At 47.1% G+C, this 20567-nt stretch overlaps 2 protein-coding genes across 3 annotated transcripts in view; one reads left to right on the forward strand and one right to left on the reverse strand.

The window, feature by feature from the left end:
* The window catches only part of RGS20 (regulator of G protein signaling 20), a 44320-nt gene extending 41006 nt beyond the window's left edge, over positions 1-3314 (reverse strand). For both annotated transcript variants that reach the window (XM_081013641.1, XM_081013646.1), the window contains exon 1: positions 3232-3314. The gene's annotated coding sequence lies outside the window, so the exon portion shown is untranslated. The remainder of the gene's footprint in view (positions 1-3231) is intronic.
* Positions 3315-3334: 20 nt separating this feature from the next.
* ATP6V1H (ATPase H+ transporting V1 subunit H) overlaps positions 3335-20567 on the forward strand; it is a 41357-nt gene continuing 24124 nt past the window's right edge. Inside the window, exons 1-4 of the mRNA XM_081013522.1 lie at positions 3335-3477; positions 6683-6806; positions 9291-9393; positions 11686-11775. Coding sequence (XP_080869648.1) covers positions 6703-6806; positions 9291-9393; positions 11686-11775 — 297 coding nt within the window. The 5' untranslated portion in view covers positions 3335-3477; positions 6683-6702. The remainder of the gene's footprint in view (positions 3478-6682; positions 6807-9290; positions 9394-11685; positions 11776-20567) is intronic.

Raw genomic sequence — 20567 nt, forward strand, 5'->3', positions numbered from 1 at the left:
ATAATAATAAATTATCATATTATTGAGTTTTGTTCCATATGTTAGCAGTTCCCACCGGAAGGTGTGCCGCTGGTTTACATTACATAAAACTGAAATATGTCATTCGAAGACTGATACTCTGTCTGATCGCAACCCTGTACCTGGCAATTAGTCTCACTGAATTAGGTGCAATCCAGAGAAACAGAGAGGGAGCTCTTTGTGTATTGTGAGCCTTTTATTTCCATTTTGAACATTTACTTTCCAAAATGCACAAGAGGGATTGCTATTATTATTATTACTTGAAATAATGGGATGCACAGCTATAATAATAATGCAGTGGTACCTCGGTTCTTGAACTTAATCCATTCCAGAAGTCCGTTTGACTTCTAAAATGTTTGAAAATCAACGTACGGCTTCTGATTGGTACAGGTGCCCCAGAAACAATAGCCAACAGCCGCATCGGAAATTCTGCTTCTGAAAAACGTTCGAAAACTGGAACACTTCCGGGTTTTCAGTGTTTGAGAGTTGATTTGTTTGTCAACTAAGCCGTTCGAGAACCAAGGTTCCACTGTAATAACAATTTTATTATTTATTCCCCACCCATGTGGCTGGATTGTCATCTCACCACCATCCTTACCATCCCCCCCCACATTAACCCTCTAGAATAATAATTTAATAATTTATTATTTATACCCCGCCCATCTGGCTGAGTTTCCCCAGCCACCCAAGGTACCACTGTATCCTACTTTTAAAAGACATCTGAAGGCAGCCCTATTTAGGGAAGTTTTTAATGTTTAATGCTGTATTGTGTTTTTAACATTTGATTGGGAGCTGCCCAGAGTGGCTGGGGAAACCCAGCCAGATGGGCGGGGTATAAATAAATTATTATTATTATTATTACTATTATTATTATTATTCCTACTCATATTGAAATACTGCCCCTCAATGAGGCCAAACGTAGATTCACAAAATGTTTAGGGGTATGCGTACCCCTGCGTCCCCCCAGAAAAAAGCACTGACTACAGGAGTTTGCGGATGTAATGTCAGAGCCACTGTCTATAACCTTTGAGAATTCTTTGAGAACAGGTGAAGTCCCTGCAGATTGGAGACAGGTAAATGTTGTCTCCATCTTCGAAAAGGGGGAAAAGAAAACCCAAGTAACTACCAACCAGTTAGCTTTATGTCAATACAGTGGTACCTCGGATTAAGAACATAATTCATTCTGGAGGTTCGTTCTTAACCTGAAACTGTTCTTAACCTGAAGCACCACTTTAGCTAATAGGGCCTCCCGCTGCCGCCGCACGATTTCTGTTCTCATCTTGAAGCAAAGTTCTTAACCCGAGGTACTATTTCTGGGTTAACGGAGTCTGTAACCTGAAGTGTATGTGTCAGGGGTTCAGGGACAGAGGCACAGGGTAGGCAGGAGATGGAGAGCGATGGGGATGAATCCCAGGACAGCGAGGAAGAGGATGACAATGACTCTAGAGATTCCATGAGTCTTTCCAGCGAATCAGAGGATTCCCAGAAGGGGGCGCCGGTGGTCAAGGCCAGGGGAGCCCCAGGGGGGACTTGTCAGGAGCAGGGGGCCAGCGGGGGATCCCAAAGTGGCAGCTGGGCGTCAGGACCAGCCTCCCCGCCAGAGTGCAGCGAAGGGGGTGGAGGTTCCAGTGTATCAGGGGAGGCGGCTCCGGCAGCAGAGAAAGGAGGGAGGTCGGAGCAAGCCACCCTCCCGGAAGGGGAGGGGAGTAGTGAAGGGAGTAGCGTAGCTGTCAAAAGGAAAGTTAGAGGTTGGGGGCGCGCGCCAAGTTCAAATGTAGAGGCGCGCGGAAGTACAGGGAGCCCGGAGGAGGGGCCAGGTCCCAAAGCCCGCAGGAGGGGGCAAGAGCAGTCTGATTCCGCGTCGGAGGAATCCAGGAGGGGCGAAACCCCAGCGGGCAGAAAGACCCTGCGGAAAAGGAAAGAGAGAAAGAGGTGGAGCAGCGCAAGCCTCTTAAACTGGTGCAAGGGAGGGACAGATTCAGAAGGGACTTCAGCGGTCTAAGCCTAGCAGACGTAGGGCTGCGCGCCTCGGATCTGAAGCAAACAATGAACTGCAATAAACACTTTTGTATATAAGAAAAGAAAGGCGTTGGTCTTTTGTGAGCTGAGACTTGAGGCAGCCCTGACAGTATGTAAACTGAAGCGTCTGTAACCCGAGGTACCACTGTACCAGGAAAGGTCCTAGAACAGATCTGTATATGAGCACTCAGAAAAGAATGCTGTGATTACTACAACCCAGCATGGGTTTCTCAAAAACAAGTCATGCCAGACGAATCTCATTTCTTTTTTGATAGAATTACAATCTTGGTGAATCAGGGGAATGCTGGGGGTGCAGTGTATCTTGATTTCAGTAAGGCTTTTTGACAAAGTCCCCCATGATCTTCTTGCAGAGAAGCTGGTAAAATGTGGTCTGAACAATGTAACTGTTGGGTGGATTTTTAGCTGGTTGACTGACCAAAACCCAAAGAGTGAGATGCTTGCTATTGTTCAATGTCTTTATAAATGACTTGGAAGAAGGAATTGAGGGGGTGCTCATCAAATTTGCAGATGATACCAAAATGGGAGGAGGAGCTCCCATTTCTGTCTGCCGCAGAAGACAGAATTGGGATTCAAGATGACCTTAACAGATTGGAGAACAAGACCCAAACTATCAAAATGAATTTCACTAGGGAAAAATGTCAGGTTTTAAGCAGCTGCACAAATATAAGATGGGGGACCCCTGGCTTGTCAGTAGTACACGTGAAAAGGATCTAGGGGTCTTAATAGACCACAAGATGAACGCGAGTCAACAGTGTGATGCAGCAACAGCAAAATAAGCTAATGTTCTTCTAGGCTGCATCAACAGAAGTAACAGTAACAGATCAAGGGAAGTAACAGTAACACTCTTCTGCCTTGGTCAGACCACACCTGGAATGATGTGTCCAGTTCTGGGCACCACAATTTAATAAGGATATGGACAAGCTGGAACTTGTGCAGATGATCAAAGTTCTATGTTTGTGTACGTGCGCGCGCTGCGGGGAGGGCGAGTGCATTGGAGGTCATTGCGTTACTAAACTTGCCACGGACCAGGCCATATGATTGTTTTATCACAGCTGCCTGCAAAGGCTCTCTTCAAACTCTCCCATTAACCCTCCAATAACGTTAGAAAATAAAAAGAAAAGCGTTCTGTGACGCTGAAAATAAAAGTTGCGTCTACACAGCGCTCTAACGTACCGACCCAGCACGCTCGCCCTCGCGGCGTCCCCCGCCTCCTCTTTTGGCCAACATTTCCCGCTTCGCGAACGGAGCCTTCCGGGGACCCGTAGCGTCGCCCTATCTCGGCCGCTGTTGTTGTCAGCTGAGCGCAGTCACATGACCGTGAGCCTCGACTGTCCCTCTTCTGCTTAGCTGCTGAGTCTGGGTCACCCGTTGCCGCTGCGGATTCCGGGGACTTCATCTCCGGCCTACGAAGCGAAGGAGGTAAGTGAGGCCTGCAGCCCCGGGAGCGGGACAGGGGCTGGACTTGGGGTGGGGCTGGTGGGCACCGGGAAGGGACAGGCGCTGCGCCCGCTTGCCTCCGGGCGAGCATCGCTGGCAAGGAAGCTGCGCGCTGCCCTGGAGACTCAGCTGGAACTCACGGAAGGCCGCCCCGTTCTCGCCTCCCGAGCTACCCACGTGCCCGCTGCACGCAAAATACTCTCAGCTAGGAAAGCTCTTGCGGATTCCCAACATCTGTTTAAGCGGCGAGTGATTATCTCGATGCCGCAGGGAAGGTCACAAGCAGAGCAGGGTGGTTCTCTATTATCTCCAGGCTTCTGGTTCTTAGGAGGCATTACTGAGGTCCTGGCTTTTAACCCCCTTGCTGTTGTGGCTAATCCCAGCCTTTGCTAGTCTTGGAATCCATGAATTTGATTGCTCTGCTGCACTCTCAGCTATTGGGCTAGATGTTCTTTAAGTGGTGCAGAAAGGCGACTAAAATAAGTGCCAAGATGAAGATGCTGCTGTGCATATTTTAAAAAAGCAAAACAGCACAGGGCCACTCTGATCTCGGGATGGGAATTGTCTAGTTATTTCAGTCTTTCTATAAGAGCTTTGTTTTTCTGAATCTTGCTGTCCTTGAGCTTACTGAACCATTAAGTTTTCTCTCACCACTTCGTTAAATGTTTGTGCTCCTTGTAATCAAACCAGTATCTTGGTACTGCTAATGACTTTTAGAGTACATATAGGTGCACTTAGGTTGTATGCCAGAATGAAAAATGGTTGTTCAACTTCCTTCATCTGAGGTAAGACTTGATCTTGTTGACACTAACACAGAGGGCAGAAGGAAATGTTTCATCCAATAACAGTCATTGCATGTTTCCAGTGGAAGGGAGGAAACAGTTTATATGGTTTTTGTGTGTAGGCAAATGGTCCTGATGAAGTTTGAACAGGTTCAGTCAGGCTGAGTTATCTGATGTTTATGGAGAGTTCTGCCCTAACAATGATTTAATGCATTAAAAACTCAGGCAGCTTGTTTTGGCATCAGAGCTGGACTAGGCCAGACGCCCCCTAAGAAAGTAGAAAGCAGAAGTGGTGAAGGTCATACATTCTGGTATTCAAACTATACTTCCATTCTGTAAAAAGAAAAGAAAAAAGTATCACTTTAGGATGATGTGCAGTGCAGTCTTGTTCATGCAGCACAATGTTGTTCATGCTTGAACTTGTGCTTACAGCTAGAAAGGGTGTACTGTATAGGGTTGAAAAATTGAAAAGTTACCCCTTAGCTGGAAAGGGGAAGTGACATTGGTTATAGGTCACAGAAAGTAGAAATCAAGTTAATCCTTAGCTGCTGGGCAAAATTACTTGCTGCCTGAACCAGAAACTGTTTGTCTCAAAAATGAAACTGAGTTTTGTTAGCAGCCTGAACTTTATTTGGCAACAAATCTACAATCTCAAATGTGCAGATCCTCTTTGGAACAATGCCCATGTCACATAATACTGAATAGTTTATGATAAATGAAAGGGCATTCTGCACATTTTTTCTTGCGTTGTTGTTGATTTATTTACTTACTACTTTTCTAAAATGAATTAGCACTATCAAAGTAAATATAAAAGTGTGATAAGCCCCACCCCATCCTAATACAATAATAATAAATACCCAGCATCAGAGGAGCTATATCCCACTGGGAGGATTTTTTTAATTAATTGTATTAGCTTGGTTGGAATAATTGTTCAAGAAATAAAGAGGTGAACAAACTTTTCTAAGTAGAGTGTTCCACAAAGTAGCTGCTACCTCAGCGGGGGGGGGGGGGGGGGAGGGAATTGCCCTGAGCCAGAGCTGATAGAATGTGAGAAGTGAGAACACTCTTTCTCTCCAGGCTGTCTGTCGAGGTGTGTGTGTTTGTGTGTGTGTGTGTGTGTGTGTGTGTGTGTGTGTGAATTTAGAGTATATGTGTTGCTGACTTTGGGATTAGGGATTCTTCTGGTTTACTGTCTGTCTCGTTGCCCAGCGGTCTCCCTGGCTGAACTGATAGAGCTGATCTTGGAGGTGATGCTGAGGACTCCCAGATTGCTGGTGTTGGGGGACTTCAACATCCAAGTTGAAGCTGTCAGCTCTGGGGTGGATCAGGACTTCATGGCTGCCATGACGACCATGGGGCTGTCCCAACGCTTGTGGAAGGTCACACTCTGGTCCCTGCTTTCTTGGCTGAGCAGGAAGAAGGTGATCTGATATTGACATCACTTCCTTGTCGGGGCAGATCACTTCCTGTTGAGATTTAGGCTTTCCATTGCATCCTCATTGTGCTGTACAACAGAGCTTTTCCTGGTAGTGCAGGGCCTTTTACAGTCTGGCCCAAAGGAGGTGATAGACCTGATGGCAGCTTGCTGTGACTTGTTTGCAAAACATCGCTTACATCCACTGGGATCTTGACTCCACTATTACAGCAGATAACCCTTAAGGGGTGTCCAGAACACTGTCTAGTCCTGTTGTTTTGGCCTTCAGTTGGTTATGGCTTGAGGACATTGACAAGGTGCTTGGATTGGTCAGAACGCCTGCTTGTACTCTGGACCCCTGCTCCCCCCCATCCTGGCTGATAAAAAACTAGCAGAGAAGGGACAGCTGGCTGGGCCAGGGAGCGGATTAATACCTTGTTGTGGGAGGGGGTGGTCTCTGCCTGCCGTCTCCTATATCATACAGGTAAGGGAATTATAGGATTATAGTTCTGTTTTATTCAAAACTGCTTTATGTATTGCATGGAAATCTTTTCAAAGCTGATCATGTTGTATATATTACTGTAATACTTCTGCAACTATGTGGGCCTTGGACTTAAAAAGAAAATTGTTAGAAGATGTTTGATTCCAAATCAGTGTACAGTCAGGATAGCATAATATATAATGCCTGGAAAATTGAGGTGTATGCAGAATAGGCTTCAATGAGCAACTGTAGAAAATAAGCAAATAATATGGTATGCAAATGCCTGCACCTGGAACAATCCCGTGGAACATACAGACTTGTAAGCCTCATTAATTTCAATGTTAAAAAGTTAAGAACATTCTTAATTCTTATTTGAAGTTAGTGGGGTTTAAACTTTTGGATGAACTATAGTCACTTCTCGTAGGTTTAGCAGCTTTATAAACACAATTTCGAGCTCTTGAAATCACTTTGTTCAATGTAAACTGATAGCAGCCTTTATTTTCTTAACAGGTTTTGACATCAAGATAAAAATGGATATCCGGGGTGCTGTAGATGCTGCTGTCCCCACCAATATCATTGCTGCCAAAGCTGCTGAGGTTCGGGCCAACAAAGTGAATTGGCAGTCATATCTCCAGTAAGTTAGTATCTGGGCACAGGTTCCCAGAAGGAGCATATATCTCTAGGCTTCTAAACTAGTTACAGTTTTTATGCTTTTGGAAGGTCTTGCATGCTGTTAGGAGAACTGGAAAAATACTGAGTTAGTGAAAATTAACTGTTATTACCAGAAATGATATTTCGTTAAAACAAATAAGGGTAGGGTTCCATGGATGGATATGATTGATAGAAACATTTTTTCCTAACAATTTTCTTAAACTTTTTCAGAAGTCTGGCAAAATCTAGGTTTTAAAATGCCAATTTGTTGAGGAATTCCACTATCCTTAAGATTGCTTTCTGCCATTTAACTACATAATTAACTACACACAAAAAGGCCTCCCAGATCTCCATTGCTCACAAAGAAGAATTTAACCAGCACAAAAGAACATTGCCAGGTCAAAGGGTGGGCTGGAATGTCTAAGTAGTTGTGGCCACATTCACTTACTATCCCCCCCCCCCATTTGATTCATTAATTCACAAACAATACCAGTGAAATTCACAGGAAAGCAAACACCTAATATTCACCAGGCATTGTCTGATGAAATAATTACAGAATTGGAACAATATTATATTGTACAATAATAGTAATGAGATTACAGCCTGATCAAATTCAATATTGCAAAGAAATAAAAAAAAGACTGTTACTACTTCATGTGAACAGAAGAACTACACTTCTTGCAAGGAAAATCTATAATTGAAAGGAAAACTGAATCACAAGTTACTGTGTCACTGACTGATTGCAAGAGGGCTTTTTTTTTTTTAATGAATAACATCACTTAGGACATGCTCTTTATCCCTAATCAGCAGCTGTTTTTCCTCATGGCCTTGGAATTATGTTGGTCTGTCATTGGAAAGTTGTCAGGGTGTTGGGGAACCAAAAGATGTAGGACTGCTGTCTAAGAATCTTTATTTATTTATTGGCACCAGTGCCCAGGATTAGTTACTATTCTGAAATGGTAGGAATGAATATTATCTTGCAATTTAAAAACATATATTTTTAATAAGGCTTTTTTCTTTGGGCTTGATTATCTTTTCTAAGCAGTGTGCTGATTAACTCTAAATTTAAGGGAAGGTAAAATAGTACAGTACATTGAAATTCACAATCAATAGATGATTTCCTGTGGTTTACCCAAAACATGTTAACGTTGCATAGAAATACACTGAATCTTTTATTTATTTATAAAAATGTTTATATACCACTGTGTCATTAAAAAATATGTCACAGTGCTTTACAACAATGTATAAACGTAAAATGAAACAATAACATTTAAGTACAAGTTAAGAGCAAAAGAGAAATTAAAAACACACATCAATCGACCATTGTGGACGATGTACTTTTAACTGCCTGCATAGGCCTTCTGGAACCGAAAGGTTTTCAGCAGGCGTTTAAAAGTTGGCACAGAAGGTGCCCACTGAACTATTTGGCAGGATTTCCCACAGGACTGGTGGAAGCTAAAGGCTCAGTTTCTCATTGTTGTCAGATGAGCCTCACAAACTCAGGGAATGACCAAAGATGCTCCTGTAGTTGATCTTGGTGATCAAGCTGGGATATAAAGTTTCAGGAGATCCCTGAGGTATCCTGGATTCAAGTTGTAAATCAATACGTGAATCTTGAACTAGGCTCAGTAGCAGATGGGCAGCCATTGCAGCTGTTTTAACAATGGTGTCAAGTATTCTTAACCAGAAAAGGGAAAAAGTAATCTGGCTGCTGCAGTCTACAGTAGCTGGAGCTTCCAAATCAGACTCAAGGATATAAAGACTTGAAAACAGTTTACTCAAAACATGGTCAACTTTATGCTGTTCTTGTAGACTGTACAAGAGTACAGGCCTGTTCTTAAGTTCTTATGAAACTAAGTACAATGGTACCTCTGGTCACAAACGCTTCTGGTTACGAATGCTTCAGGTTATGAGCTCCTCTAACCCGGAAGCAGCTGCTCCTGGTTGCGAACTTTGCCCCAGGATGCGAACAGAAATCGTGCGCCAGAGGCGCCATTAGTGAAAGCGCACCTCAGGATAAGAACGGTTTCAGCTTAAGAATGGACCTTCGGAACGAATTAAGTTCATAACCAGAGGTACCACTGTAGACCTTTCAAAAGCAGTTTATGATTAGGCATGGAGTTGGGGTTTACTGCTTCAAGGGAAAAAAAGTCAAAAATTCCATTAGCCTTGGCTCCATAGAAGCTTTTGAATCGTCAAAGATACACTGGGGTCTTCACTGCCCTTTTCCTTGCAAGATAATGGCTTTGGACAGCATCCATGCTCTTGGGCTAAACACAGTACATGCTCCAAATTTATTTAATATGTTTGGAAAGGGAAGTGTGCTCACTAAACAGTCACTGTAGGAAATTATTACATTAGCACCTCGGGGAAAATTTTTTGAACAGCAGGATATATTCTGTTAAATCTACAAGCAGTAAAACAATGGTAGCACAGGAAGTCCTTAAAGCTTTGTTTTCCTTGCTAGAGGGCAGATGATTTCAGCAGAAGACTGTGAATTTATTCAAAGATTCGAGCAGAAAAGGAGCCCAGAAGAGAAACAAGAATTGATTAAAAATGAAGGCAGCCAGGTAACCCAGCATCTCTTTGGGGCAATCTCCTGTTCTAGGAACAGCCAATGTGTGTGGTTGTTTTGTCTTTGGCATTCTGGTTTTAAAAGTTTGTCATCTATATTTCTGCTTCTGTGCCAGCTTTCCTCATAGATCATTTGTGAAAATGTCCTGGTGAATTAACCGTATGCCTTCTGCACTTTCTACCATTGAGTATGATGACAAGAAGCATAAATAATGCAAGCCAGAATTGTAGAGTTGGAAGGGACCCCAAGGGTCATCTAGTCCAACCCCCTGCAATGCAGGAATCTCAACTAAAGCATCCCAGGCAGATGGCCAGCCAACCTCTGCTGAAAAACCTCCAAGGAAGGAGAGTCCACAACTTCCTGAGGGAGACCGTTCCATGGTCAATTAGCTCATACTGTTGGAAAGTTTTCCCAATGTTTAGTCAGAATCTCCTGTCTTGTAACTTGAAGGCATTGGTTCGAGTCCGACCCTCCAGAGCAGGAGAAATCAAGCTTATTCCCTCTGCCATATGAAGCCCTTGAGATATAGGAAGATGGCTATCATTTCTCCTCTCAGTCTCCTCATTTCCATGCTAAACATACCGCCTAAACATACCCAACTGCTTCAACTGTTCCACATAAACCTTGGTTTCCGGACCCTTGATCATCTTGGTTGCCCTCTTCTGCACATGTTCCAGCTTGTCAACACCCTTCTTAAATTGTTGTGCCCAGAATTGGACACAGTATTCCAGTATCCCAAGGCAGAATAAATTATGGAAGTTTCACCAGAGTCCATAGGTTATGTTAGAATGCCTTAGACCTCTGTTTGAATATGCAGTCCTCCTTTTGAGCATTTTATGGGTTCTGCTATTGCAGTCAGATTTTTGTGTGCAACTAATCCAAAAGTGTAGTTTAACTGCTTGCCATTTGCATGCTAGTGCAAATCACACTTGGTGCTTAGAGAATGTGGCTTAGGGTGCCATTGAGAACTGGGTTGTAGCTGGAGAAGGAGTGTAATTACATAGGACAAGAGGAGGCTGCATTATACTGAGCTGCAACATTGGTCCATCTGGATCATTGTTGTCTACGCTGAGTGGCATCAGCTCTGCAGGGTTTCAGGCAGAGTTTCCCAGCCTTGCCTGGCGATTTGCCGCCTCCTTTCTTGCAACTCTCTTCTTTCTCTGCCCCACCCCATACTGTTCCAGAGCGTGCCTTGACTTTGCAGAGCAGCTTTGGGGGAAGTTGGGGCTGCAGTGAGAAGGAAACAACTCAAAAACCTTCTTGCACGAGTATACTGACACTTGTACATATCTGGCTACAGCCATTGTAAATATTATTTAAAAGTTGCTTGTTAAAGTATAGGCACACTTTATATAAGTACTCCTCTTAATGCAGTAATTGTTGTTGGATAGGGTTGCCATATTTTGAAAATGACCTTCCTGGACAGTGCCTGCCCTCTTCCACGCTTCGGTGGCATGCATGTGTCCCTCCAACCCCTCCCCCAATAAATACCCCTTCCCCCAAAACCCGGACATTTCAAATACAGTGCCAAATTCTGCCTGGAGGGGGCATACTGCCCCCCCAAAACAGGACATGTCTGGGAAATTCTGGACATAGGACAACCCTATGTTGGAGCACTTACCCTATGAATATGTCTTCTCCTGTTCAGACTAGGAACAAAATCAATCTCCCCCACTCCCATATTAGTTAATTTCGAAAAGTATAATGGGCAGTTTTGCACATTTTTGTTGAAGTTAGTGAAGCTCAGCATACATAAATGTCTTCATCATTGCCTCCCCTTTGTGCCTGTTAGAAACCATAGTAGACCTTAACTTCAGGTGTGGGGAGTTTTTTGTCCTCCTGATGCTACTGAACTAAAACTCGCATCAGCCCCAGCAAGCATGGCCAACGGACAGGGATTATGGGAGATACCATTTAGCAACAGCTGAAAGGACAAAGGTTATTACCACCTGCTTTATTTTATGGGATTGTGCCTTGTTCTCTTCATCTATGGCCTTGTGTCTGCTGGGCATGCATTAAACACAGCATACCTTTCTATTCTAGAGGAAACAGTCAAGAACCCATTGCCAAATTCTGCTTGGACTGCTGATTAAATGAATGCAGCCAGTGCAATAGTAGTAGGCTGGGGAGAAGTTTCCCAATACTTGTGTTTATTACAGGGAAACAACTTTGGATTGTTTCAGTGTTCCTGACACAGGCTGTGCTTGCAAGATTGCCAAATGAAAATAAGAATGAAAACACTTGCGAATAATTCTAACTTTCTTTGGATTACTTCTTTCCTCCCTAGTGCGCTAAAACGTTCATAAACCTCATGACTCACATCTCCAAGGAACAAACGGTTCAGTACATTTTAACAATGGTGGATGATATGCTGCAGGTAAGTTAATTGGTTTCCCCCCCCCATTTCCAGTGCTTGTTGGTATGTGGGTATCTCATTTCAGTACAAACAGCTTTCTGCTTGCTTCCCACTTTAAATTGGTTTGCAAGGCACCAAGTGGCCTTTAGTGATTTTAGTGGAGCTTGTGTGCTTTATCTGCTGAAATGATCAGCGGTGGCCGAGCAGCAATGCCTTGTGGAATAAGCTTTCTGTGATCAACATCTGCTAGGTTCTGCCTGCACTCTGTACTTTGTGGAAAGTACCTTTGATACAGTTAGTAAGATTGCATTTACAGCTTGGAACAAGTGTGGCTGAAACCATTAATAGATGAATCAGTTAACCTTTTTCAAAAATAAAAAACCCCAACAGAGATATGCATTTATTTTTATTAACATTCCCGACTACATCTACAGAACAGCACTTTATCCATTGCATACTGCGTAAATTGTATAAGATCATCGTTAATCAAATATAAATAATGAGCCCACTTATCCATTTTATCTTGAACAGTCAAATATTAGGGGAGTAACTTTTTATTTTATTGCTGTTTTAAGTTTGTCTGTTGACACTCTAAGCCTTTTCTTAGGCTGTCCGTAGTTTTTTGTTTATGATATTCATTATGTGGATTAATATTTTAATTCTGTCTATTTCTTGAATTCTGTTAGTTGCTTTGATTGCCTCTGTAAGGAGGGGAGTAGCAGGGTAATAAATCATTGTGGTACATGTGGTCAGGGAAGCTGTGGTTGGTGGTGACGCTATTATCACAGGTATGCTGTATATTTGCTGATGTGTTTCTCCCCTTCAAAGGAAGTAAGAAAAATACATTTTGCATGAAATATGCAAAGCATTTCTCACTGGACGTATGCATAACTTGTTTGATTTCCATGTACATGCACAAGCCAGTTCTGTCTGCTTGGCAACAAATCTTTTATCGGCCCGATGACCTCCTTGATTTTTGATTTTTTTTAACAATACATTTTGTTCTGAATAGTGCAAAATTACCTTAATGTGTTCTAATATTTTAGATTTGTAGCAATTACATTTTTAAAATAAGACATGCTTAGCACGAATCATGGTGATTATACAAGCTCAGGCAGCATCTCTTAAGTGCACTTACAGGCAGATCTTGGGCTGCTGTACCAAATTACTTTTAAATTAACACATTGTGCTGATATTCTGGGCAAGCATACCACCTGAAAAGTTTAAGCTGAGAGTGAAAGAATCATAATGAGTCAGAACAGGTAGGGGCCTCAAATCTCCTTCCAGAAGCATGAATCCTCTCCAAAGCAGGGGGAACAAAGAACTGGCTTGCAAAATCAAACAACGATCCATCTAGTCCAACATCTAGTTTTGTTTGCTTACAACATTTCAATACCACGTTTCAACAGAAGTCTGTTCGTGAAGCAGCTTCAACAACAATGTACATATGCATTGGCAGACAATGGGTGACTTACAGGGAACTGCTGGATTTTACAGGGGGAACGACCCCAAAATGAAATCAGTTGAAAACTTAAGGAGCCAACTTATGGGTTAGTTACAATATCACGAGATATACAACATGTTTAAATTAGATAGAAAGAATGGATTTCTGGACCAAAGCTCACAATTTGAAAAAGACCTCTTACAAAACAAGAATAAACTTCTGTCTAAAATGTATAGTTTTTTATTGGAATGGGAAAGAAAAGACGAGCTTGTTAAAGCTTCAGTGGCACACTGGGCAATAGATATAGGACACAATATAGATCTTAATCTCTGGAAGAAACTTTGGGAAAGTGACCTGAAATTTACTGCATGTTATTGAAAGAGAATTATTTGAAAATGTTTCATAGGTGGTATTTAACTCTGAGTAGGTTGGCTAAGATTTATAAAACAGAATCAGATACGTGTTGGAAGTGTAAAGAAGTGGAGGGAACCTTTTTTTCACATGTGGTGGACATGTAAAAAGGTAAAAGTATATTGGGAAATGATTTATAATGAATTGAAAAAAATGTTTAAAACTACTCCCCACCCCCCAAAAAATATGTATGTGGCCTGTGTTTTGTTAGCCCCAAAATGGAAAGTGAGCAAGGTCCCAACTAAAGATCAGTGGCAACTTAAGTTGACAGAATATGCAGAACTTGCAGATTTAACACATAGAATAAGAGAGCAAGAAGAACATATATTTAAAAAAGAGTGGAAAACATTTATTGAATTTTTGAAAAATAACTGTATACAGCTGAGAACGCTGGCAGCACTAAGATAAATTCAACAGAGTAAATAATTTTTTATGGATCTAAAAGTGGAAAACTGATTTGAATGGTTATAGTAAAATATGCAGGAATGTATAATATGTAAAATGAACCATGGACGGAGAAGGAAAGTCAATGAATATTTTAAAGTTTGTAAAATGCTTATTTTGAAATGTAAAATTGAAAACTTAATTGTCAGAGCTGCTTCCAGATCCTAGCTCACAGAGGATCACGCTAGCCAGCGATCATTAAATAAAAGTCTTTATTGAGTTACAGTTTCCATTCTCAAGCTGCTGCGTGCAACTCTACGTCTCATGGTTAGATCGGCGAAGCTCCATCTGAGTCTCCGCCCCTTGTACACCAACTTAATATCCTAGCCTTGCTCCACCTTTTCCGCCTGACTGTTCTTCTCTGGGTCCCTCTGCCCCCCGGGGTCTCTTCCTTCCGGGATTCCTCTGACGCTGACGCTGACCCCCCTGACTCTTCTCCCTCCTTTCGGCGGGCTTTAGGACCTGGCTCCCTTTCCGGGCTGCCTACTGCGCCACCTTCCTGTGCATTTGAACTTGGCACGCGCGCCCAACCTTCCACCTTCCGTCTGACCGTTTCTTCGCTCCCCGATGGAGGTGTGGCCACTCCTGACTCGTGCCCTCCCCCCTGTTGTGAGCTGCCAGCGCTTGATCCCTGGCGCCCTTCCTCTTCCCTGCTCTCTGGCGGTGACGCTGGTCCTGATTTCCAACTGCTCCCCTCTGAGTCCCCTCTGGCTCTATCTTCCTGGGGTGTCCCCCTAGGCTCCCCCCTTGCCCTGGCCACTGGTGCTCCTTTCTGTGAATCTTCTGATTCACTGGAAAGACTCAGAGATCTCGGGTCGTCGTCATCACTCATCTTTTCTTCTGCCTCCTCTCCCTCGCTCTCTGTTTCCTCCCTTGCCCTTGCCTCTGCTCCTGAACCCCTGACATCCATCCCCCCCTCGAAGCCCCCTCTTCCCCCCTCCCCTCCTTCCGGTGCGGGATCTGGGTGCTGCCGTGTCAGGGGGACGAATGTCGGATACAGTTCGCTTCCCGTGGCGGGCCGCCATCCGAAGTCTTCCGGTTCTTCCTCCCTGCTCTCGTTGACGACGGTCACCTCCGCTTCCATCTCTGTGCCGCCGTGCTCGAAACCCGGGTCGTCCCCGAAAACGTCCATGTCCGTCTCTCCCTCGTTGCCTTCTGGAGACGTTGCTCGTCCTGGACCCTCCAGCCACCTTCTGCGGAACTGCTCCTCTGGTCGATCATCCCACCAATACGAGGGTTCTGAAGCAGATCCCGAGGGTGACCCCTCTGGGGAACGGGCGTCTCGTGTCGGTTCCTCGTCCGAGTCGAACCCCCGGAACATGCTGGCTGAAAGCGTGGGCGTGAAAAGCCAGTCGTCGAAAAAGTCTGCTGGCATTGGCCTATGTGGGAAGAGGGCATGAAACTCTTCTTTGAGCAGAGGTTCGTCTAAAGCGTAGCCCGGCACCCAGCTGTTGGCACTGGCCGGGGTGCCCTCCTTGGCGAGAAGGTATTCTACCCCCTCTTCCCCCCATCTGGAGTCCAAAATCTCCGTGACTTCGTTGATGCGCTCCTCCTGTGCCACTCCCCCTTGCCCGGTTCTCTCTCGGAGCGGACCCGGTGCCGTTCCTGGTTCCTGAAACCTGTGAGGTGCCTTGTAGGGAGTGAGCACCGATCTGTGGAACACTGGATGCATTCTGGAACCCTCCGGAAGAGCCAGCCTGAAAGCCACCGGGTTGACCTGTTCGTCGACTTGGTAGGGCCCCAGTTGTTTATGCCCTAGTTTCTTCTTCGCCAACGACCTGGCCGGCACTGCGTGGGCTGCTAACCAGACCCAGTCTCCCACATGGATCTCTTCGCCAACCCTTCTGTGTTTGTCCGCTTGTACCTTGTATGCGTGTTTAGCCAGCTCCAGGTGCCGCCGCAGCTGATCGTGGACCTCCTGCAACTCCGACGCGAACGCATCTGCTGTCTGCGGCTCCCCTTCCCCCATTCTTTCCAGTCCCGGGAAGGTTCTAGGGTGCCTCCCGTTGTTGGCGAAGAACGGCGTGACCCCCGTGGACACGTGCTTCGTGTTGTTGTAGGCGAACTCGGCGAGAGGCAGGTAATCCACCCACGTCGCAGGCTGTTGATTCGCATAACATCTCAGGTACTGCTGCATGATGGCATTGACCCGCTCCGCTTGCCCGTTGGTCTGCGGGTGTCTAGCCGACGCCAGGTTGATCTTGACGTTCAGGAAGCCCATCAGCCTCTGCCAGAAGTTTGAGATGAACTGTCGCCCTCGGTCGGACAGAATAGACCGCGGCAGACCGTGAACCTTGAACACGTGGTCTATGAACAGTTTGGCGGTTTGTTCCGCCGTGGCCACCTTCGCACACGGAATGAAATGTGCCATCTTGGAGAACAAATCCACCACCACCAGCACAGCCGTCTTGCCCCTCGAGCTGGGCAGATCCGTGACAAAGTCCAGGGCCACTCTCTCCCATGGCTCGAACGGAGTTTGCAGCGGTTCCAGCAGTCCGGCCGGCGGTCTGTGCACTGGTTTGGACCTCTGGCAGGTGTCACACCTCGCCACGTAGTCCGCGACTTCCCCTCTCATTCCGGGCCACCAGAAGTCTCTGGCTACTAATTCCACCGTCTTCTCCTTGCCAAAGTGCCCGGCAGTGGGCGCGTCGTGCAGCTGCTGCAGTACCTTGGCGCGAAGTTCGTCTCCCGGCACGTAGATGGCCCCTTTACGGATGAGCAAACCATCTCGCAGCTGGAACTCGTCGGTCGCTGCCGTGCCCCTGTGCACCTCTGCCATCTTTGCTTGCGCGAAGGAGTCATCCTGCAATGCTCGTCGCACCGCATCCAGGTCAACTGTCGCCGCCGCGCACGCCCACACTGTCGGTGCGAAGATGTGCATGGCGGCCGCTGGCGTTGCCTCCTCCAGATACTGTGGCTTACGGGAGAGAGCATCCGCCATGATGTTGGTGTCCCCCGGGACATACTCTATTCGGAAGTCGAAATTCGCAAAGAACTCAGCCCAACGTATCTGCCTCTGGTTCAGGAACTGTGCCGTGCGCCAGTGCTCTAGATTCTTGTGGTCCGTGCAGACCTGCACCGTGTGCTTGGCGCCGATCAGGAAGTGCCTCCACGCTTTGAACGCTGCATGAATGGCCAGCAACTCCCTGTCCCAGATGGTGTAGTTCTGTTCGGACTTGCTGAGCTTCCTTGAGTAAAACGCTCCCGGCCTCCAAACCCCCTGCGGGTCTTTCTGCAGCAGGACTGCTCCCACGGCTCTGTCCGAAGCGTCTGTCTCCACCCTCATCGGCCTGCTGGGGTTGACATGAAGCAGCTGCTCTTCCGACGCGAAGAGACGCTTGAGTGCCTGAAAGGACTGCTCCGCCTGCTCTGTCCAGATGAACTTCTTTTTCTTGGAGCTGAGCGTGTCCGTGATGGCCGCTGTCTGCATCGCAAAGCCTTTGATAAACTTGCGATAGAAGTTCGCGAAGCCGACAAACCGTTGGACCTCCTTCCGGTTGCGTGGGCTTTTCCAATCCAACACTGCTCGGACCTTGGCGCTGTCCATGGCGAGCCCTTTATCAGACAACTTGTAGCCCAGGAAATCCACCTCGGTCACGTCGAATTGGCACTTCTCCAGCTTGGCGTAAAGCCTATGTTGCTGTAGCCTGCTCAGCACTTCCTTGACGTGTCTGTCATGCTCCTGCTGCGATTCCGAAAAGATCAGGATGTCATCCAAGAAACAGACGCACGTTTTGTAGAGGAGCCCCGCCAACACGTGATGCATGAAAGCTTGAAAAACGTGGGAGCCATTTTGCAATCCAAAAGGCATAACTCTATATTCGTAGGTGCCCAGGGGCGTGAACATGGCTGTCTTCCACTCATCTCCCTCCCGCATGCGAATGAGGTTGTATGCCCCTCGCAGGTCCAACTTGGTGAACACTCTGCCCTTCCGTACCTTTGCGAGGAGGTCGTCGATTCGGGGCATGGGGAAGTCCGATGGCTTGGTCACACTGTTCAAGATGCGAAAGTCCACTACAAGTCTTTTTGGGGGCGTGTCCCGCTTCTTAACAAAGAATACCGGACTGCCCCCCGCTGCCTTGGACTCTCGGATGAAACCGCGCTCCAAATTATGATCTATGAACTCTTTGAGTTCCTGCAGTTCGTCCTCAGACATGGAATACAGCTTCCCTTTGGGCAGCGCCGCCCCCGGCAGCAGGTCAATTTTGCAGTCATATGGTCTGTGGGGGGGTAGCCTGTCTGCCTCCTTCTCGCAGAAAACCTCCAAAAATTCTGCGTACTTGTGGGGAACCGCTTGCAGCGTGCCTAGCTGCAGCTGTGACTCCTCTTCCCCTCCTTCCTGCCTGGGCACGATGCAGTGTTCAGCGCAAAAGGAAGAGCCGAAGGTCAGCTGCCTCTGGTACCAAGCCAGCGTCGGGCTGTGCTTGTCCAGCCAACTCATGCCCAATACAATGGGCGTGTCCGATAGTTGAGTGACATTGAAGCTGATGATTTCCCTGTGATTCCCAAGTCGCATCACCATTGGTGGCGTCTGCTTCACCACTTGCCCCCCTAGCAGCTCCCTGCCATCCACCGTGACAACCTGCAGGGGCAGCGTGGCAGGCAGCAACTGTATAGCGTGCCGGTCGACAAAGTCCTGCCCTATAAAGTCCGCATTGCTTCCGGAGTCAATGGTGATTGGCACGTCCATGGTGATTCCATTGGGCAGCTGGAGCGACGCGGTGAGCCTCACTACCGGTTTGGGCGGGAGGGGGTCCATGGGCTGTAAAATCTCTGGGGACTGCTTCACTGACACGTCTGGCTGGGCCCCAGTGCCTCTTCCTCCAACCAGACTCCGTCGTTTCCCTGCTGTGGTTGTCCTTGCTGCGTTGCTGCAGTTACCATTGCTGAGGCTGCAGTGTGCTTGTGGAGCCTCTGGGGACACTCTTTCGCCATATGCTGTGGATCATCGCAGATGTAACACTTCCTGTTCCCTCTAGGAGGCTTCGCTTTCACTGCTGCCGGTGCTAGGGCTCTGGCTGCTGACTGAGCCCTTGCACCTCCAACCTCCATAGGTTCCACTCCTCCTCCTGGCGGAGGCGTGGATTGCGCACGCGCTGCTTCTCTGGGAAGGAAGGAGGAGCCCCTGGCTGGTTCGCGCCCTCCACGCCCTTCGTCCCTGCTCCACGGACGTCCTTCCAGCCGCACCCCCACCGCCAGCGCCCTCTGAACGATCTCCTGCGTGGTCCGGGGTCTCTCCCCCCTCGCAATTTCATCTTTAACCGAGCCGTGCAATCCCTCCCAAAACAGGTCTCTTACAGGAGCCGAATCTCTGTCCCATTCCAGGGCACTGACCAAAGCGAAAAAGCGGGCATGGTACTGCCTTACGCTGGCCCTCCCTTGCTTCAGTCCATGTATCTGCTGCCGAGCAAGATCCACGTCAATGCTTGATAAAAAGCACCCATCCATCGCTTTAATAAAGGCATCCGCATTTTGGAGCGCCGGATCCTTATCTCTCCACAAATTGCGCAGCCATGCTTTAGCATCTCCATGCAAATGGGACATGATGAATCCCACCTTCTCTTGCTCATCTCTAAAGTCTTTGTTCAGCAGTTGCAGTGCACACATTACATCTGCTCTAAAGTTGGGGTACTGTTGCAAATTCCCATCGAAGTGAGAGACCAGACCGCCTGTTCGTCTCCCCAACCCAATCCCCTCCGGTTTGGGTGTCAGTTGCCCTTGCTTCGTAAGCACTTCCAACCTGACCTGGAGATCCCTGTAGGCGGCAGCTGCGTCCTCCTCTCTCTTCCTGGATGCAAGAGCCTCGGCATTCAGTCGTGTCACTGCTTCTCTGAGTTCCACTATCTGCTGTTCGGCCGTCATGTTGTCTGCCGTTCGTGAGCTCGCTAGTAGGCACCCGCTTTCTCTCCTCTCCGCGAGGACGTAGATGCCCACAATCTAGGGATGGAGCTTACTGTCAGAGCTGCTTCCAGATCCTAGCTCACAGAGGATCACGCTAGCCAGCGATCATTAAATAAAAGTCTTTATTGAGTTACAGTTTCCATTCTCAAGCTGCTGCGTGCAACTCTACGTCTCATGGTTAGATCGGCGAAGCTCCATCTGAGTCTCCGCCCCTTGTACACCAACTTAATATCCTAGCCTTGCTCCACCTTTTCCGCCTGACTGTTCTTCTCTGGGTCCCTCTGCCCCCCGGGGTCTCTTCCTTCCGGGATTCCTCTGACGCTGACCCCCCTGACTCTTCTCCCTCCTTTCGGCGGGCTTTAGGACCTGGCTCCCTTTCCGGGCTGCCTACTGCGCCACCTTCCTGTGCATTTGAACTTGGCACGCGCGCCCAACCTTCCACCTTCCGTCTGACCGTTTCTTCGCTCCCCGATGGAGGTGTGGCCACTCCTGACTCGTGCCCTCCCCCCTGTTGTGAGCTGCCAGCGCTTGATCCCTGGCGCCCTTCCTCTTCCCTGCTCTCTGGCGGTGACGCTGGTCCTGATTTCCAACTGCTCCCCTCTGAGTCCCCTCT

The sequence above is a fragment of the Podarcis pityusensis genome (assembly GCF_964106645.2).
Source record: "Podarcis pityusensis genome assembly, chromosome: 7".
NCBI lineage: Eukaryota > Metazoa > Chordata > Lepidosauria > Squamata > Lacertidae > Podarcis > Podarcis pityusensis.